This window comes from Mesoplodon mirus, assembly GCF_964341445.2.
Source record: "Mesoplodon mirus genome assembly, chromosome: 2".
Lineage (NCBI taxonomy): Eukaryota > Metazoa > Chordata > Mammalia > Artiodactyla > Ziphiidae > Mesoplodon > Mesoplodon mirus.
In genome coordinates, this window is record NC_138977.1 from 87,212,654 (window position 1) to 87,235,034 (window position 22,381).

Genomic DNA, 22,381 nt, shown 5'->3' on the forward strand with positions numbered 1-22,381 from the left:
CTTCAGCAGCTGGCAACCACTTATCTAACATCTCTCTTTATGACATTTTTATTCCACATGTCAGTGATGCAATGCAATATTTGTCTGGTTTATTCACTTAACATAATACCCTTGAGGTCCATCCACGTTGTCAAAAATGCCGGGATTTCACTCTTTCTCATGTGATATATATATCACATCATATTTCCATATCTTGGCATTGTGGAAAATGGTGAATTAAAAAAAAGGAGTTCAGGGCTTCCCTGGTGACGCAGTGGTTGAGAGTCCGCCTGCCGATGCAGGGGACACGGGTTCGGGCCCCAGTCCGGGAAGACCCCACATGCCGCGGAGCGTCTGGGCCCGTGAGCCATGGCCGCTGAGCCTGTGCTCTGCAACGGGAGAGGCCACAGCAGTGAGAGGCCCGCGTACGGCAAAAAAAAAAAAAAAAAAAAAAAAAAAAAAGGAGTGCAGGGAATTCCCTGGTGGTCCAGTGGTTAGGACTCGGTGCTTTCACTTCGGGGGTCCAGGTTCAACCTCTTGTGTCAGGGAACTAAAGATCCCACAAGCTATGCAGCACAGCCAATGCAAACAAGCAAACAAACAACAACAATAACAAAAAACCAGTATTGCAGATTTCTCTTGGGGATCCTATTTTCATTTTGAATATCTATACCAGAAGTGGATTACTGAATAATATGATAGCCCTATTTTTAATATTTTTGAGAAACCTCCATACTGTTTTCTATACTGATTACACCAATTTACAAGGCCGCTAACTGCACAAAGGTCCCCTTTTCTCCACATCATTGACAACATTTATCTCTTGCCTTTTTTTAAAACTATTTTTATTGAGGTGTAGTTGATGTACAATATTATATGTTTCAGGTATACAACATAATGATTCACAGTTTTAAAGGTATACTCCATTTATAGTTATTATAAAATATTGGCTATAATCCCTGTGATGTGCTCTACAATATATCATTGTAGTTTATTTATTTTACACATAGTAGTATGTACTTCTTAATCTTGTACCCCTATCTTGTCCCTTCTCCCTTCCCTCTCCCCACCAGTAACCACTAGTTTGTTCGCTCTATCTCTGAGTCTGTTTCTTTTTTGTTATATTCACTAGTTTATTTTATTTTCTAGATTTCACATATAAGTTGATAAGTGATATCATACAGAATATCTTATCTTTTTGTTGATAGCCATTCTAACAGGTGTGAGGAGAGATCTCATCGTGATTTTGATTTACTTTTCTGTGATGATTATTGATGTTGAGTATATTTTCATGTACCTCTTGGTCATTTGTATGTTTTCTTTCAAGAAATGGCTATTCAGTTTTTATTCCTTATTTAAATTGGATTGTGGTTTTTGCTTTTGTTTTTTTACTATTGACTTGTACCAGTTCTTTATATATTTTGCATGCTACCCCCTTATCAGATACATAATTTGCAAATATTTTTTCCCATTCTGTAGATTGCCTTTTCATTTTATTGATGGTTTTTTGCTGTGCAGAAGCTTTCAGTTTGATATAGTCAGTCCTACTGGTTTATTTTTGCTTTTGGTGTCAAATTTTAAAACATCATCGCCAAGGCCAATGTCAAAGAGCTTATTCCCTATATTTTCTTCTATGAGTTTTATGGTTTCAAGTGTTACATTCAAGTCTTTAATCCATTTTGAGTTGAAGCTACCAGCTTTCTAAATTTTTCAGTGATCCCAAAGAATGGTCAGAACAAAGAAGAGGAGGATTAGTTTAATCCATTATCACCAGTGGAAAAAAGTATCTTCATATATTTTGCCAAAAATATAACTGTTTGTCTAAATCCCTCAAATAACAAACAATTGCATGTCTAGAAAAAGCATATATGAAGATATGTTTACTTTTGATTTTTTCAGGTAAAAGAATTCACTCTGCAAAATGAACAAACAAAAAAACTTTAGCATGGTAACTGTTAGTATTAATATTCACTACACAAAATCTAAAACATTGAAAACTGATATTTTGGGGCCTTATATCATTTGCCTTTCTGTTTTGGCTGGTGATGACACACAATAGCTAACCATATAAGAATCATAATTTATATAATATTCTGCTAATTTTTCAATGTACTGCTTGACAAAATTCTGACTCTGCACTTGACTCCACATAGAGATTAGGTGCTCATTCTCACTGTCTCTAAGATAGGGAGCATTTATTAAGACAAGCTTCACAGAAATATTATCTTTAGTGCCAACCAATAATGTTTGGGATTACTCTTACTAAAAATATGTTTCTGTGATCCTTTCAAGTTTGTGTACACTGAAATTAACCTATGGAAAGAGGAGGATTAATATTTCAGATCATGATATAGGATACTGCAAGGGAGGAGGAGAGTTATGTTGAAAAGTGTGATTTTTTTCCTGTGGTTGCAGAATTGTAGCTAATGCCTGAAGTTGGGGGGAAAAAAGCACTTAAATCTTCACATTCTAATTTGAAAGAACTTCAAAGATCAGCAGTGTTTGGTATCAACCACCTTCCCAAAATTGGGGGTCATCACCCCTCTTCCACTTTACATCTTCAGCCATCCAGGTTAATGTAAAAAAGAACTATGAGGTCAGAGAAATGGCTCTGGGTGGAAGAAAAACTGATTTTTTAGTGATAAAAACCAGCATATCTGCTCCCTACAGGAAAGTTAGGGAGGTCCCAATAAAATGGATAATTATGGGAATGTAAATTGGTACAGCCACTATGAAAACAAAATGGCCGTTCTTCAAAAAACTAAAAATAGAGTTGCCACATGATACAGCCATCCCACTCCTGGGTGTATAACTGGAAAAAAACAAAAACTCTAATTTTAAAAGACACATGCACTCCAGTGTTCATAGGAGCATTATTTGGAATAGCCAAGACATGGAAACAACCCAAGTGCCTGTCAATAGGAAATTGGCTTAAGAAGATGTGGTATATAAGTACAATGGAATATTACTCAGCCATAAAAGAGAATGAAATATTGCCATTTACAGCAACATGGATGGACCTAGAGAATTTTATACTTAGTGAAGTAACTGAGAGAAAAACAAATAATGTATTATATTACTTACATATGGAATCTAAAACATAATACAAATGAATCTATATTCAAAACAGATATAGACTCACAGACATAGAAAACAAACTTAAGGTCACCAAATGTGGGGGGGCAGGGGAGGAGGGGTAACTTAGGAATATAGGATTAACAGATACAAACTACTGTACATTAAATAGATAAGCTATAAAGATTTACTGTATAGCACAGGGAATTATATTCAATATCTTGTAATAACCTATAATGGAAAATAATGTGAAAACAAAATAACTGAATCAGTATGCTGTACACCTGAAACTAACACAATATTGTAAATCAACTATACTTCAATAAAAAAAATGGCTAATATTGTTAATGAGCATCTGCAAAAAAGGAAAACCTTTAGTTTTTGTGTGTTTATCGATGTGGAAAACCTGCACACTTATCCTTCCCCTTGGGGTATCAGATAAAGGGAAGAAATTGGGAAGAGATGACATGATGGAGAAAGGCCAGGCAAAGCAGGGACAAGGGCATCTCCTCTAATTCTCATTCCCTGACCATAAGGAAGGTGGATGAAAAATAATTTCTACAAAAAAACTTTTATAATAGAGCACTGTAGATAGCAGTAGAAGTGGAAGACGGATTACTAAAATTCTTATGCTTAACCAAGGATTTATCAATGATGAATCTAGTGCACTGATTTCTAACCCAACAGACTAATTTCCCTCTTCTACTGATCTCATTTTAAAGAAAAATAAAGACCAGTTCCATAGAATTCAAGAATGTTAAGATTCTAGTTTTCTTTAGATTAATTTATATGTATGAGTGTATGTAGTGTATTTATGTAGCTAGGATGACAAGAAATCCACCTTACTCAATGTTAGTAGAAGGTTTCCATTCGTAACACCGACCACAACCACAACCTGTGAGAAGCAGTTATGTATGAAACTGCCCCAGACGTATGGAAGTCAAGCAGGGGCCTTAATCGTAAAAAATGGTTCGGGCTTCCCTGGTGGTGCCGTGGTTGAGAGTCCGCCTGCTGATGCAGGGGACATGAGTTCGTGCCCCGGTCTGAGAAGATCCCACATGCCGCGGAGCGGCTGGGCCCCTGAGCCATGGCTGCTGAGCCTGAGCATCCGGAACCTGTGCTCCGCAATGGGAGAGGCCCGCATACCGGGTTCTCAGTAATATCATTACTTTTATTTAAACAATTGTTTGCCACACTGCAGCTGGGTAGAAAATTTTGAAAATAATATAAAATATAAAGGGTTAATCTGAACACTCAAGTTAGAATGGTGCACACAGATATAAGCAGATTAACAGCCTTAACTCTCCATGTATTTGGGCAGACTAAATAGGCATGAGACAGATCCAGAATCTATAACACTAAAAATACGTGTTTATTCTACATTACCCCCCAAACTTCCCATTATATGTAGTAAAAATACTGTTTAATGAAAAACTCACCATATCTGTATCTGAGACGGGGCCAAAACTGGTCACATAGATGTTAGTGAAGACTTCAGTAATACTGTCTGGTGTAAGAAAAAGAGATTGAATATAGATATTATATAATGAGAACCACAGGAGAGAGAAGGGGTCAAGTACATGGCATGGTTAGAAAGTTCTATGATATTTGGGAATATTTCATTTTTGCTTTCTTTTCAATGTTCACAACCAACAAAAATAGTTGTATTGCTTAATTACTTCATAGGGTCTTACAATCCTAAATGTTAAATGCTTAGAAGGATTATGACATTCTAATTTGGAAACTATACCTGACTAGAGCATTTTGTTTTCAGCACACTGCTCAGAATGAATAGTTTCTCAGAAACTATCTTAAATTACCACCAGTACGGAAAATAAAGTACAGTTAGTATGGTTACTGTTTGATACAGTCCTGTAATTGACCATTAAACCAAATATTTCAAATGGTATTTCATGATGGTAGAGATTTAGTTTGTAGATTGTAAATTAGTGTATCTTCTCAATAAAGCACAAACACATTGTTAATCATTATAAATAAAAATAATTCATATTTTATAAAAAGCTTTATCATTCAGTAACATAAAAATAAAAGCAAATAACATTCATTAATCACAAGGATTACTTCCAAACAAGCTTGCCTTTACATGTGTCTAAGAATGCCTAAACCGCAAAGATTAAATTGAATTAGATTTGAAAGTTATGTAACTTATAAAGTGTAGCAAAATTAACTGGATTGCTTTATTAACCAGGTGATTTAGATCTTTGATTTAAAATAAGCCAAATGGCAAATGGGGGAAAACTCAAAGGAAAAATTTAAAACTAAAACACTTTCAGTGTTCTTATAAGAAAAAAGTACATCATTAATTTCTACCATCATAAACTTAATGCCTTAACTGCTAAGTGTCAAATGTGTAATTCTACACAAACAATATCATGAAATATTTTAATATTATACTGAACATTAATTCACAACCATGAAAGAGACAGTAAACTGATTCTGGAATATTGTATCCACTAAAGCAAAAATAAAAACTAAAAGGATTTTGAAATAACAGAGTAGACTGAATGCTTACTCTTAAAAGGACTTGAAATGTAATAATCTACATGAGAAATCTATGAGATAGATTCTCTGTTATCATCCCAATATATGTGTACACTGATGTACGGAAAGTTAAGGAAATGTGCCCCATGACCCACACTCCATTGAGTGGATAGAGCCAGGTTCTAGGAACCAAGCACTCTGGCTCCTGAGCCCTCAGGGTAAACAAAGCACTGTACCACAGTCAAGAATAAATTTAAAACGAAAAGTGTTTTCTTATCAACTACATATTTCTGTTCACCACAATACTCTGTGCCAAAAGCACACTTATGGTGTTCCAAATAAATATATGCCTTCAACTTTGTTATTTTGTATACTATTTTATTCCAAAAAATGGTATTCGTGAAATTTTGTTATAAAACTCATTTGAAACTCATTTCTAAAGTTAATTCTCAGCTGCCACCTGCCCCCAAACACTTGCACAGGGTCTCCTTCATAGCTATACAATTTGTGCAGTCACATAGGTCCCTGTGCTCAGAAAAGTCCCATGCCTTGTCTAATGTTCTGTTTTTGCTTCCTTGAAATTCTTCATTATGTTTTGCATAAAGGGCCATGCATTTCCATCCTGGACTGGGCCTCACAAATTATGTACTTGGTCCTGGATCTGAATTATATATGTTCTTTTCCTCTTACTCATACAAAATCAATCGTGCTCTCACATTTATTCAATAAACAATTGAATAAAACGTTAGTCACTATAGATATTGGTTTAAAATATTCCAAGAGAGAGAAATTAAGATGTTATGGTAGTCTTCATCCAAATAGAGGCAAATGGAATTTATTCTCCTTAATCTGGGGTTGTAAAGTTAGAAAAGAGAGTTGATAAAAATACATGAATCTATTCATGCTAAGGACGTGAAGAATATCCACTTACACACCAAATGGCAAGTAAAGAGTAAAGGAGAATATGATCATCCTAGTGGCTGCAATGAGGTGCCAACTAAGAATCTAAAGAGAGAAAAATAAAATTACCCTCAAAGCTCTAAACAGTAAGAACAACACCTCAAGACAGAACAGAGATATGCGAAGTTACCTTAAAGAAAATAATTTCAAAGTTTATGGACTTCATAAACACAGTTAAAGAATGTATGCATTTCAAGGAATATTTTCCTGCTATGCATGTTCAGAAAAAGTAGAGGAAAATAAAGTGTCCCTAAAACTAGAGATTATAGTGTTACAAAGGCAGCTTACACCCCTGTGAAAAAGTTAGTTGCGTACAGTCACTGCTGCTGAGAGATCCAGTAATCTGAAGTCTGGAATATTTATTGAATTTAGAGACCTGGGAGCCATTAGTAAAATAATGTGTGCAGAGGCCAGCTTGAAGTGAGGGAAGTGAGAGAAGAGGAAGAGCCTAGAGTGATTTTAAACAACCTTTGAGAAGTTCAACTGTGAAGGGAAAGAGGACTCCAGCAACAAGGGAAGGTGGGGGAAAAGAAACAGTTTTTGTTTGCTTGTTTAAGGTGGAAGATAGTAAAGGATCTGGCAATGCAGATGGAAGAGACTAAGGGAGCCCCTGAATATTCAGCAGACAAGATCAGTGAAAGAGGAATATTCCTGAGTAAGCAGGGAGTGCATTCATTAAAAGAGATTGACATTATATACGTGGAGGGAAGAAGGAGGAGGGAATATCCTTAATTATGTCGGGGTGAGAAGACAGAGTGTTGAAATAAATGGAAGTAGGTTTTGGGGTCTAGTGGCAGGAAAGTTCCTGGAGAGGAGAGAAATTCTGAGTTACGTGAAAATATCTGTGCATTATTTTTATTATAATAGATGATGATTCCAAGTCAAAAATTTGATAGTATAATTATATTAATAACATTTACAATAGTATACATCCATAGAAGACCACTGTAGCATCTGCTGCCAGTTCTTTGCCCATAGCCCCTTGACAATCATGATTCCTCTACATCAAGGGTCCCCAACCCTCAGGCCGTGGACCGGTACCGGTCTGCAGCCTGTTAGGAACCAGGCCACACAGCAGGAGTTGAATGGCGGGTGAGAGAGCGAAGCTTCATCTTCCGCTCCCCATCACTCCCCATGGCTCGCATTACCTCCTGAACCAAGCCCTCACCAGTCCATGGAAAAACTGTCTTCCATGATACTAGTCCCTGGTGCGAAAAGGTTGGGGACCGCTGCTCTACATACTGGGATGTTCTGCTGCAAGCTCCTGTGATTCTCTGCCTGAGGGCTTTTCCTGGCTGTGCAGGGCAGGGTGTAATTGCAGAAAAGTTTGTGATCCTGGGAACAGCCATCAACCAACAATGGACGAGAGTTGGAGGAACTATAACTCAGCTTTCTCTCCCTCTCAGTGGAGACAACCCTAAGTCATACTCTACACCCTTTCCCAGATGACTTCAGTGGGAGCAAACTACAACTGTCCCCAGCGGTAACCTGCTCATCATGGTACCCTGCTTTGGCTGGCTGTCCTCCCTTCCCTGTATCACTTTGACCTCCTTCAGCTAGTGCCCCCTGATATCCCTTCCCAGATGATTGTGTATCTTAGAGTCTGCTTCTGTGAGAAGCCAAAGCCAACTACAAACATCATTCACATACTCTAAGAAGAAAAAAAAAAGATAATAATTAAGGAGTCAGGAAAGATATTAATTGTATTAAAAGATATTAATTAATTGCAGCTAACCATCCAAGCAATAAGCTATACTGTCTTCACCCCTGTAATTTAGATATAACACTAGTACTAATAAAGGCACACACTCATAAGATGGAGAGTAAAATCAAACTGTAAATGACATCCCTTCAAGATGATGTGGATGTTAATAATTTTGCTCACCACGTGTCATAAATAGGATGTCATGCACTTTTTTTTTTTTTTTTTTTTTTTTTTTTTGCGGTACGTGGGCCTCTCACTGTTGTGGACTCTCCCGTTGTGGAGCACAGGCTCTGGACATGCAGGCTCAGCAGCCATGGCTCATGGGCCCAGCCGCTCCACGGCATGTGGGATCTTCCCGGACTGGGACACGAACCCGTGTCCCCTGCATTGGCAGGCAGACTCTCTACCACTGCGCCACCAGGGAAGCCCTCATGCACATATTTTAAGACAAGTTAGCCGTTGCTGTTTTGCTTTACTCTCTCAGCAGCAACAAAGACATTTTGCTTCCTGGGATGATTTCTGTTAACACCTACATGTGCCATTTGTCATCAGTCAAGTTCAGTAAAGTCAGCAAATACTTCACCGACTTTTGTGTATATGGCACTTAGTGTTCCCTATTAAAAGTTGAAAACTTGGAATCTGATAATATAATTTGTCACCATTCCACCACAAAAGAATTGCTGCCCCTTATCCAATATCTTCCTCCCAGTAGACACTTAACACGTGTTTGATAAATACAGGGTGCATAAAATCAGGAAGAGTTAAGACCAATAATAAAACCAATATGAATTGTGTTTTCTTACAATCATTTTTCATGATAGTTCTAAGTTTTGGTCTTTGATTCTTTGCAATGATTTAGAAACATGAAATATAAACATATATTGAATACATGAAATTTCCTCTCAGTGTAAGACTCCTGGTGCTTTTAAATTTTTGAATCTTTATATATTCTGTTTGTTCTTGTAGTTTTGTTTATTTACTTTGATTTTTTTCCTACTAATGAAAATGCATTGATTTAAAAAGCATAGCACATTTGGGGATCCAAAACAAGAATCAAGGTGGCTGTATGTTTATGGACAGGACACAAAGTCCTCAAAGGATAAACTAAACATACCCCATCATGACAGTCACTGATTATGGGTTACAAATGACTCTGACTTTGAAATCACTGGAGGGTTTATCTATCCCCCAATAATGTTTGGGACTGTTCTGGCCCTTAGAACCATCACCAGGTAGAAAATTTGTAGTACCTTCTCTTTCTTTGAAATGTCTTTCTTCAGTACCGAATGATTCAGCTTGCTCTGGTGAGGAAGCTGAAGACACACCTCTCTCCCCAAAGCACTAGTAAAGAAAATCAACTAGGAAAGCGAAGAGGAGACTGAATGCACATTGATTCCCATGGATTTAGTGGGACCGTTTGGTTCAATTAACAAATAGCTACTAAGAGTTTACTAAGTATTGTCCAGAGACATCCCTGCCTGACAGACAAGGGAGAGAATGTTTTCAAAGGGAAGCTGTTAGTGGTGCCAGAAGCAATTTATGTTCCTCAAGGTAACATTTCATCAAGACATTGCTACATGCTCAGTGTGGGACTCTGACAGGGGAAAGAATGAAGATGTTCTCAAAGATCTCACTTTTACTATCACAGGTTAGATTCTCTTTTGAGGAGATTCTAGTGGCCCCATTCCATTTCAAGTTGTTAAAGATGGCATCCAGAGCACACGGGATACCGTAGAACTCTAAGAGTTCAAAGTTTAGTCTGAGCACAGGCTATTACATATCTAGTATCCCTGGGTTAGTTAGAAACTTGGAGCTTATTAATCACCAACCTGAAATCCTATGCTGTTGTCTAAGTACTGATAGAAACCAGCTTAACAACTAAGTTATGAGAATTTAAAAATAAAAACTATGCTGATATAAATTTACATTTTGCTCCCCAAATACATATTAATAAAAGATGATTCTCATGTCCAATATATATAAGGATAAGCTTTTACTTTTTTAAGATAATGAATTATTTTATAAATCAACATAAATTGAGCATTCTTAATACACTAAGAACTACAATTCACATATATATGTGTGTGTGTATATATATTACTAATACAAAGGATTGAAAAAATTCCACTATATTAATTTTCTTTCTTATAAAAAAGATGCATAAGTTAAAGCTTGCTAATTGACTTTTTCTTTTATGACCTTTTCATCATCCTCACAAAATACTGCTGTGGACAGCGATATTTCTGTTTACTTTGCAAAATAATTTTTCAGTTCTTTCTTTTCTATTTTGTAGAAGGAAAGCATTTAAATGTAATAGAAGTATAGACATTGAAAACACTAAATTTCAAAAGCTGATACAGGCCATGGCTTCAATATTCAAATTTCTGCCTCCTCTGTTTCTAGTCTTGGTAAAAGTCACCATCATTTTGTCAGTTGTCAAACTTCTAGTCTCAGGCTGAACTTCTTACTCATATCCAGCATTTTAATTGTTGACTGGGTTCTGTTGATTATATTTCCTACATCGTTCTTGACTTTCCCTTCTCTCTCAGTCCTCACTGGCAATGACCTCTGGACTGGCCTCTTTTAGTTTTCCTGCTTCTAGTCTCACCAACTCCTCCTACATACCCTCCATGACACTGTTAATAATAAATCACATGATGTCTCTTCTCTGATCAAATTTTTCTCAATGACTCTCCCTTGCCTAAAGATCAAGTTCGAAGATCACAGCATAGCACATCAAACCCTTCATGATCTTTGTCTCCTTTCCATCCTGATCTAGCGCTGTCCCACACTGTATACCTTAGCCATACTCAACTCCATGTTATTCTCCTCCATTCTTTTTCAGGCAGGGGGGTGTTGCTTTCTCTTTCCTCTACATAAAATGCCCTCTCATTTAATCCTTGTTCTTAAAAAATAAGTTCAAATAACACTTCCTCTTTGAAGTTGTCCTTGCCATCCCTGAGTATTTAATTAGTCTTTGTGTTGGTTCCAGAAATGTTTACTTCTTCAAATGAAATAATCAAATCATATTGTAACTTCTAATGCATGAGGAGTTGTTAAATGGTTGTGCGTTTCCCCGCTCTACTCACCACTCAACAGTGCCCAGAACTTTGCTCTATGTGCATAATATGGAGCAACATAGATTATGACAGAATGATAATCACAGAAGATTATGGTCAAGGATAAGGCCCTACCAATCCTGTCACACTCAAATATGAGATAAAGTATTATCTTTACACCTATGGATAACCTGAAATAAATTACATGTAGCAAAAGTATTATGATGATAAAGTGCTGAATTACATTAAACATATAGGGAAAAAATTTAAGGCACAGTTTTAGATTCAGATGCTAAAAACATAAGATCATTTGCCTTTATTTCTAATAGAGTTCAGTTCTCATATTCAACAATCCAACATTTTTCATCTACAACATCCTAAAGGTAAATGCATGAAGAGCCTTGTTGGCAATATTACAAACCTTTGCTATCTTTCCCTGAATCTCTTGGATCAGCTTCAAAAAGAAATTCTGTACTTATAAAATGGAGCTAACTGATATTCTAATTTGATGATAGTATCAATTTCTTCTTAAAAATAAATTTGGCCCAAATTAGTATAAAAGGAAAAAATAAATCTCCTAAAGTGATTAACTTTATCACCCATCACTGGATGCTGTTTCCTGACAGTGTGTATATTGGAAAATGTTATGATTACTTTACACCTAACATGTAATTAGGAACTTTTAGAAACTTTATGTAGCAACCCTTAAATACCTGTCTTATCTGTTGAATTCCCATTGTGTGATAATAAAAGGAACTTATTACCTATTAAGCATTTACTATATGCATGGACTGGGTTAAATTTTTTTATATAATTTCATGATCACCCTGTGAACTGTGAATAATTATATTCATTTTATCTCATCCAAATTCAACAGCTACTTAGAGAGCTGTACTGAAACATTTTTTGTGACTTAAAAATCCCATGCTAATAACTATTTCAATAATAAAATGTCATTCAAAAACACAACCATTAGAAGAATTTTTCATTTAGTTTAAGATTATTTGGTATCTTTAGTGCCAGTATAATCACATCATATATATATATATTATTACACACTTGCCATGCACCAGTCTCAAGTTATATATTTGAGGAGATAAAATAATGTAGAAATAATAATAAAGAAACCTACAGTCCAGTTAAATAGTTGGTGCTGGTTTTATAAAACATGATGTCATTTCAACTTTTCATTCCATCATATACGTGATGTAATACGTATATGTTACATATTAGTATGTATTATATACACCTAAATATATATATATATATATGTATATATGTTTATGGTTTGTTTATATATGTATTATATATTGTTGTGTGTGTATACATATATGTAATAATATGTGATTTATATGTATATATTTGTGTGTATGTGTATACACATACCAATATATAAATTTTGGTGTTGAACTGTCCCATATTTAAATCAAAAGCCTTATATCACTCTATCTTAAATCTGGAACTTCTGAAGAGGGCTACATGTAGAAAGATACTGATAAATGGATAAATAAATTTTCTTTCTTTCCTCTTGTTTTTCTTCCTTCAAAAAATGATAATTGAGGGACTGATTGTTATACTACATAATACACTTATATAAAAAACAAATAAAGAACATAGTATGTAGCCATCATGGTCTTTCAGGGGAAAGAAACAAGTAAATAGATGACTGTCTACAAAGCATGTGTAAATGGTAAAAATAATCAATCATACCAAGTGGTGATGTCAGGAGGTAGGAGGTGGTTGATGGTAAGAAGAGGAGTGACTCTGAACCAAAACTGGGGTGTCAGAGAAGGCTTCTCAAGCCATCCTTTTATTTATAATGCATGCTTCTTTTTAAATTTTTAAAAATTTTAAAAGTTGTTTTAGTTTGCTCTCAGAACCTTTCCCTTTTATCATTTCAACTCATTTGATTACATGGTCTCATAGTTGAAAGAAAGAAGGAAAGAAAGAAAAAAAGAGAGAGAAAGAAAGAGAGAGAGAGAGGGAGGGAAGAAGGGAGGAAGGGAGAAAGAGCTAGCTAGCCATTAACTGTAATGATTATTAATTCTTATGATAGGTCCCTTTGATGCAATTTTAGGAGAACTAGAGTTCTAATTAGGGAGAAATCTTAAGAAAGTAGATTACAGCATAGCGTTTGGACCTCAGAGTGAGGACAGAAACACAGCAGAAGGAACTTAACAGAAAAGATTCACTAGATGCAGGAGATAAATGAAAGGTTGAAAAAAAAAGATAACTGTGAAATTAAAGTGATAGTAGAATTCTTTGGTGGTCTTTTAAAGTTGTTTTGGATGCTACACCTAGATCTGGTCAGAAAATACTCAGTTTAATGCAAGTTCCCAAACTCAGTCTCCTTTGTGATTCATAGCATTATTTTACTTTGGTCTAGATCTGTCCCTGAATCCTAATTATGTCTATATATTGTTCAGAACATTAAAATATTTTATTTTAGACATTTACTACTATATAAGAAGTAGAGATATGAGAAAAAAAATTTTAAAGGGCTTCAAATGCTTGGCTTATTTATTTATTTATTTATGGCTGTGTTTGATCTTCATTTCTGTGCGAGGGCTTTCTCTAGTTATGGCAAGCGGGGGCCACTTTTCATCACAGTGCGCGGGCCTCTCACTATCGCAGCCTCTCTTGTTGCGGAGCACAGGCTCCAGACGCACAAGCTCAGTAGTTGTGGCTCATGGGCCTAGTTGCTCCTCAGCATGTGGGATTTTCCCAGTCCAGGGCTCTAACCCGTGTTCCCTGCATTAGCAGGCAGATTCTTAACCACTGCGCCACCAGGGAAGCCCAAGAAATTTTTTTACAGTCAAAATTTTTAGTCAGAATATTTGAAAAAAAAATATATATATATATATGTAATAACATTCAACACTCATGCATGAAAAACTGTCCTTTCAAGGATAGTGATCACAGACCATATTTGAAATAAAAAATTAAATTTACTCTTTTTTTAACACCTTTATTAGAGCATAATTGCTTTACAATGGTGTTAAATTTACTCTTTAATAATCTATAGTATACTTTTAATTTCTCTGCTCTCATCATATATCTTCCATAAAATATTTCAATGCAAATAATCACGTTGCTTCATTCCTTTTTTTGATTTGCATTTAAATTTTATTCTTTTTCCTTCTCTGCTCTAATACACTGTTATAAGCATTTGATTTTTCCCCACTGTCCTAAATTCAGTTTCCAGCACCACGTCCTATAACAGTATTCATTATACAAACTTGTAGGTTGATACATTTGGGGTTTTACCACAAAATGATTCCCACTTTGTCCACCCTTACTTGTTCCTGCCATTCCTGGTAGTCTTTGAAACTGCAGTTTCAGCTCTCCAGGCAGTTTTAAAAGGCAGCTGTTGTACAATCCCAGCTAATAGATCAAAGAGATTCACCCCATGTTTGCCTTCACTGAGCTCAGAACGTGGAACTCTCAGCCTTTTGCTATAAGGGCAGAGAAACGTTGATAAATGAGCCTTTATACCTCATGCAAGAAAAACACATACAGTTTATAGTCACAGGGGCAGTTATAGCTAAATCAAGGCATTTCACTTGTGCCCAATACGTCTCACCCCCAGCTCTCCTGTTTGTAAGGAACTGACATTATTTGTCTGAACTGTTGGGTCTCGGTAATTTGCTTTTATTTGTGACTCACCGAAATAGTAAGCAAGCTACATAATTGATTTTTCCTTTGGTCTTCCCAGATATAATAATGTTTGCTTCTTTTCTCAGTGTGAAAGTTTTTATGAATCCCATCTGTAAATGTTCACAAGAATATAAATCTAATACAGAAATGAAATACATCATTTTCAGAAAATATTGTGGCAGTTCTCTTTAGTTCCTAAGAATATATCACCACAGAAAGAGAAGAACTGAGACTGCCTTTTGCCCATGTAAGAAAAATTCTAGACAGATTTTTTAGACTTATTTAGTCAGGTAATTTCATCCATTGTCCATTTCCATTGACTGCACAGTACTTGTCTCTGTGTGGCCAGAGAACAATGAAGCCAGATCACTACTAAGGCTCCCTAACAAGGGAGACAATTTTCTGCAATCAAGAAGACTGTGGGCATCCATATTGATTTTGGAGAATGGCTGGAGCAGAGTGCCTGGATCAGACAATTTAATGGGGAATGCATAGGCAGAGCCAGACCTAGATCAAGCTGTAAAGTAAAAGAAGTTTTTCTCTGAAAGGTCATATTATCTTTTCATGCCTTACTATTTTCTTTGACCAGTAGAGTTGTCCCCATAGCCCTCAAAGGTTCAACAATCACTTATTCAGCACCAGCTGGGTGCATATCATTTTCACAGTGCTGTGGAGGTTACAAAGAAGTATAAGGGAGTTCACTGTTCTTTTTTAAGTGCATAAAACAAAAAGCCACAAACTGTAAAATAATAATACTCATTACATTTATTACAATGCTTGCTGATGCTTAGGCTAAAACCTTGTAATTATCTTTGTCTTTTCTCTTTCACACCCACATCCAATCCATCTGGAAAACTTGGTTCTATAATATATCCAAAATCCTGCTACCTGTCAAGATCTTTACTGCTACCACCTTGGTCTAAGCCACCACCATCTCTCACCTGGATAACAATGGTCTCCCAGCTTCCACCTCTGCCCTGATACAGTCTATTTTCATTATATATCACTGAGAGTGGGTCTTATAAAACATGAGAAAATGGAATCATGCCATACCACCACTTGGAATTCTGAAAAAACTCCCCATTTCACTCAGAGTAAAACTAAAGCTCCTATAATGGCCAACAAAGCCTTAAGTGATGTAAGCCATCCTCTCTATTATATATCTAACTTCATCTCTCTCTATCAACTCAGCCTGCTTGTTCTAGACATACTCCCACCTTAAAGCCGTTGAACTGACTGCATCCCTCCCCATCCTAGAATGCTATTTTCCCGGCCATCCATATATGTAACTCCTCTTTAAATCCTCATAGAAATGTCAACATCTCATCTTGCCTTCAGTTTTCCCAATACTCACTTCCCTGCTCTACTTTTATTTATTTATTTTGATTTTCTCCATAGCATTCATCACTTACTGTCATACTACATAATGTACTTCACTATGTGTATTTATTTCTGCTCTGTTCACAAAGATGTAAACTTAGGGGCAAGAACCTGTTTTGTACACTTATAATATTCCAACGGATTAGAACTATTGTTGACACATATTTGGCATTCATTGAATGCTTATTAAAAAATAGTACATTTATGAAAGAATGAATAAAAACAGTTTTTACCACGTGTATACTACATGCCAGGACTTTGCTACGTGTTTTGCATATATTATCTTACCTTCTCTCATAAAACACTGTGAGCTAGGTATTACTCCAAATGCAGAAGCTGACATTTGGAAAAAAATGTGTTACTTGTCCAAGGTTACAAAGCAGATAAGTGACAGAGCCCGGATAGAAATTCATATCCAACTAACACTTGGAATATTAACCACCATGACGTGTTGCAAGTAAACTCTTTTTTCACTACACAGTTCTGCATAATCCTAAATTCTGTTATGTGTAGGAAAGGATTTAAGCTTCCTAGATTGGGAAGCAGAAAGTAATTGTCAAGAGCTTTGTTATTCCAGAGTCTAATCCTAATTTAGAAAAATTTTCAAAGATACTAGTTCATAATTTCTATAGAAAAAGGAAAGAAAAACAGAGGGAACATGTGTGAATTTTAATGTGTTCTTTTATTTCATTTCATCATATCCTGATCCTCAATTCTTCCTGGGAATTACTCCTAAGTTTCTCTAATGCTTGAACTCTCTTCTGGACCTTCGATTAACACAATACCCAAACCACTTTGTAAATTCAGCATTTTCAAATAAACTAGGTGACTTTTTAAAAATCATTCAAACTGCTTGTTTGGAATAATGCAAAGCAGCCAACCAGTGGAACCGCAGCTGTTCTCAGTGATTCCTCTTGAATTCAGTTATGGTCTCAAGAACAAAGACACTTGGTCCCACCTTGGTGAAGCATGGTAACCTTTTAACTTCCCTCACTCATGGCACCAGTGTATACTCTTGTGCACATTATCTTATTTCACATATGAATCTGTCATCTAGTCTTGCCCCATGTATGTCAGACTTGGCACCACCTGTACCTCAGATTCCAAAATTCTTTGGGATGAGGCCTGGATATAATTATACACACTATTTTATACACACCGTACAGGCAGCCATGAACTGACTAGACTCCTAATATGCGCATTCTGATAAAAATATCCTCGTCTACTCCCTTCCGAGGCACCCTCCACCCACACCAACACTTCACTTTCTCATTTGCCTGGTGAGTCATATCAGTGCTGGCAATTTATATTAAATGCTTCAATCCCAGCTTCTTATTTTGTTTTTTGCCAGTATTCTCTTAACCTGAATAGTCCTTATAAGTGCAATTGTTTGCTTCTTACGGCATAAGCATGGAGGAATGTGTAGTAATCGATAGAGTCCTAGCATTTCACTGTGCTGAACAATATTTTTTAGAATTAAACATCCATCATGCTTTAGAAATACTCCAACAGATTGTCTTTCTAAATGGTGCCTTAAACAGTGGGTGTCCCTCTCTCTGCAAGCTCGGTGAAGAGATAATATATCTTTTGGGGTCAGGCGATGCTCCAATTTCCCCTCAGTAGACCTTTTAATTGCAAATAACTTTTCTTAAATGGATTCTCAAAATTCTTATTTTTTAAATCAAAGAAAACAATAGAAGAATCTTTATGTGCACAAAGCATTCACTTTAGCATTTCCTGCAGGATAGCTCATTTAAATGTGTAGGATTCCTGACGCTCTCATTGCCAAAGATGCCCCCAGGGCACAAGAACCTTCAAATAATCAGGTCTATGTTAGGCACAGCACTACCAGAGCATGATTGGAAGAAAATACATTACAGTCTAATATGCTATGTTTTCTTTCTTGTTTTTATTTATTTATATTTTTCTGCATTACTTTCAAACACGACTAGGTCAGTTAGAATGGAAGTTCAGTTGTAAGACTTTTGCAGGCTCTTTCTAAATATACACTTCATCAGCTTATTAGACCACTGGAGCTAAATGTGGTTACAATAGTTTTGTTTACATTCCTCATCCGTTATTCTCATAATGGTGATGTATTATTACCTGTTCCAAGAGTCAAGAGCCCTCATCTCTGTCTTCACTGAACCTGCTGAAATGTGACATCTCTTGCTTCACATCAGGGGCCAAGATCATATCCCTGTTAATTGTTAGTTGGATCACGGCACTCAGTGCTCCCGCCCACATCACGCCTCGTGAAAGAACACCATTTCCCTCAAATTCATCCTTTAAACTCCGAAAATCACTTTCTTCAACCACTGCTCTACTGTGTGCCTCAGAAAACCTTAATAATTCTGGAGTTCTCAGAAAATCAAAATCAGCTTTCTACTGCTCTGCTTGTAATCTCTTTTCCCAAGACTTCTAATTTTATTCTCCTGTCCAGTCCCTCTCTATGGAATTGCCAAATTTAATCTATTTGTTGATTTTTTGACTTTCTGGAAATCTCCCATTCAAGAACCCACTTGCCTCCACCTCTTCATACTCTGGCCCAGGCACGAATCAGCGTGGCAATTACTTGGGAGTTGAGGCAAACTCACTGAGCAGAAAGTGGCCACTGCTTTCCAGCTTCCCAAATTTATGGCATCTAACAGCTCCTCTCCTTGAAGTTTATCAAGCAGTTACAGGATTCATGGCAGCCACAAGTAAGTAAGTCTTTGAGGAATCTAGAGTCTGCATATCAAAATCACTTCTGAGACTCACATAAGCCCTGGGTCTGCAGAGATTGTCACAGGACAATCAGCAACAAATTTAATGGTTTCAGAGTTATTGTATTCTATTTTCCTAGGGAGGCAAAAGGAGCTGCCGCCCTGTGGAGGTTTGATCTAGTGTTAGGGGGAACCCTTATTCCCCAGTCCTCACACTTTCCTGGGAACACTATTGAAATAACACTTCCAACCCCATTCCCCACTCATTCATGCAAGCATGATAAGCATGCATTATCAAGCATAAGCTTTTCATCCAGAGACAGAGATGAAAGTGTCCCTTTCTGGCTACACTACTGGGGTTCCATACATATGAAACAGTGACAACGAGTATGTGTGTCTATCTGCAGGCCCCAATATTCCTGGGGTGAATTATTAGGAAGCCTGACCATGATCACACATGTAAGCCACATTCTCCAATCCAGCTTGGTCAGAAATGAAACATATTCTAATCACCGTATGTCTGCTTCCTATGTCTATGTTTTCTGTGAGTTTAGGAGGGGAATAAAGGAGTCTTATTACTGGCCTCATAAACCTTCAACAGCTAAAGAGAAGGAATTACACATGTCTTTCACCCAAAATGTTGAGTTTCAGTTGATTAGGACTGTGTGAAGTTTAAAGCCCTCAATTTGAATCTGAATTCTGTCATTTACTATCTTTATAATATGAGGCAAGTTATTTAATCTCTCAGTGCCTCAGTTTCCTCGGTTGTGGATTCAACAAAAATTTTCCCGGACTGGGGCACAAACCCGTGTCCCCTGCATCGGCAGGTGGACTCTCAACCACTGCGCCACCAGGGAAACCCTCAACTAATATTTAATGAGCACAAGGTCTGTGCCAGATACTGTTCTAGGATCTGAGGATACACAATGTGCTCATACACAAAGAGAATAAAATGCATTCCTGGAGCTTTCATTCTGTAAAATTGAAAGAGTTCTACAACATAAGGTCAGTATAAGAATTAAATGAGTTGGTATATAAAATGTACTTACAGTGGTACCCAGAGCATAGTAAGCACTCATCAATTAGTAAGCACTCAATAAGTGATGGTGATGATGATGATGATGGTGATGATCTTTGCTGCATTTAGGGAAGCAAAGCCAACTCTAAATCTTGCTATTAATGCAGTTATTTCTCTATGATTGTCTCTGAGCTTCATTCAAGATGCCCCATAATGCATTGATGATTCTCACAAAAAAAAAAAATGTCATAAATTCTGATTTCTATACTCCAGTCTCAAACCCTACACTTAGCTCCTTAGAGGATACTGTTATTTAATATGCTATGCTATGTCAGGAGGAATTGAATTTTTCTGACTTTGAAAGTACAGGGGTTTCATTTTTGTCTGTGTTTTGTTTTGCAACATTCAACTAAAGCATGTTTTGCATATCGTACTTTCAACTTGATTGTGGTAGACAACATTGAAAACATTTTCTCATGGTCTTCAATGTGGCAGTAGGACACTGCTAAATAAATACATCTGTGAAGTCAATGAGAATGTGGACAAAACAGAACTGTCATTTCTTTAAGAATATTCTAACCATTTCTCAGTTTCACACACTGGCTAATTAGGAATTCCAGGTGTGAATGCTTGCTGGGTTGGTTCTAGTATAGATGTGGCTACACTAGCACACTCCTGCCCCTACATCCATGCATAACCACCTTCTGCAATGCAACTGATCTAGATTCAACTCAGAGGGAACTCTCTACACACTCTTCTAACAGAATCCTTTCATCTGCATGCCATGTCAGTTATGAGGATCTTATGTACTAGCTTGGTTACTTGTTAGAATTGTCCATTTTAATTCCTACCTAAAAATACGTGACATCCATTTATCTTAGCCACATTAATGTTCTCTATGTAAGGACTGATGATGAATTGTTTTCACAGGTAATGGATAACTCTCAAACACAGCTCCTTGTCTTAATACATTCATTCAACTATCAAAAAACATGTCTATTATTTACAAGTGCTGTGATCTGCAATTCTGTCTTCATTTTGAAACAGGAAATGAAAGCCTGGATATTTTAAATATAGTGATAAATTTAATTTTAAATTAAATTTAAATTTAAATATAAAGATAATAATGAGTAAAGGCATTAACTAAAATATTTTCCTCCTGACAAAGTCTATCAAACTATAGACACTGGTTTGCAAAAGTTGACCAAAATTTGCCCATTTATGTTGTAAAGTCTAATAAAAGTCACTCACTGTAAATTTAAGGATATATTCTGAAACAAAATCCTTATGGGATTTGACATTCTCAGGCATATTCTCTCTACTGCTGTTGTAAAATCTAATGCAAATCACTCACTCCAAATTTAAAGAGATAATCTTAAAATAAATCTTAATTGGACTTAACATTCTCTGACAATTTAGGGCTCACCTTCAATTGTGGACACTCATGATATCCATGACAATCACTGTAGAAATGGCACTGTCAGCACCATCAATTATCAGATGATTGAAAGGTGTCATACCTTTCTTTACTCAGTAATGTGTTGCTAAAACAACACATCTACAATTGCCTGTTTCTAATATATTTTACTGTACCAAGTAATATTTTTTTAAACTTTTGGTAAGTTCTCTAATTGTTTAGAACTCTATTTTTTAAAAAAATAATTACTTTCAACAAGGAAGGACCCCTCATATAGTGATTTTTATTTTTGTATTACAATACAATGATAAATGAGAGCATGAAAGATCTATAAGAGCAGTGGGAGCTTCACTCACATCCCTGAAAAGAGAGGGGCAGAAAGAAGAACATCAACTGATGAAAAGAAGATTCCCTTCTCCTGTCCCACTAGCTCTGGGAGCAGTGAAACCAGAAAAAATGCCTTATGGTTCCTTGGGAATCTGATTTGTTCAGGAACTCCAAAAATAATAAAGACAACACCCCTTAAAGCTTGAAAAAAGAAACTTCATTAAAAAAAACACTGCTTTGCATGGTACAGGTTAACTTACATTCCATCCAACAAGAAAAGCATAGTTTGGAAACAGAACTAGAATTTTAAAAATGTAGATGAAATCATTATAATAAACCATAAAAAGCTACTAAGTAAAAGATTTAGAATTGTCTCTAAAATTTTAATGATTGGTTGTAAGCGTCTGCCATATAGTTGCTAGTCATTATTCAGAGGAGAGAATATAAGCCTTAGCAGACTTACATGCAGTAAAGGAATGGTTTGCAAAAGGACAAAAGATGATAAAGTTAAACTGGTTTATTCGATTATTAAACATTTACTGAGTGACACTCTATGCAGGATGCTGTGTTAAGTGCTGTGCAGATTAAACAATCAAG

The 22,381-nt window shown here is 36.3% G+C and overlaps 1 protein-coding gene across 2 annotated transcripts in view; it reads right to left on the minus strand.

Annotated features, from left to right (window-relative positions):
- Positions 1–22,381, minus strand: part of GABRA2 (gamma-aminobutyric acid type A receptor subunit alpha2) — a gene marked incomplete at both ends in the record, with an annotated part of 118,672 nt that overhangs the window by 65,131 nt on the left and 31,160 nt on the right. For both annotated transcript variants that reach the window (XM_082610955.1, XM_082610954.1), the window contains one exon: positions 4,494–4,561. In XM_082610955.1, the coding sequence (XP_082467081.1) occupies positions 4,494–4,561 (68 nt within the window). The remainder of the gene's footprint in view (positions 1–4,493; positions 4,562–22,381) is intronic.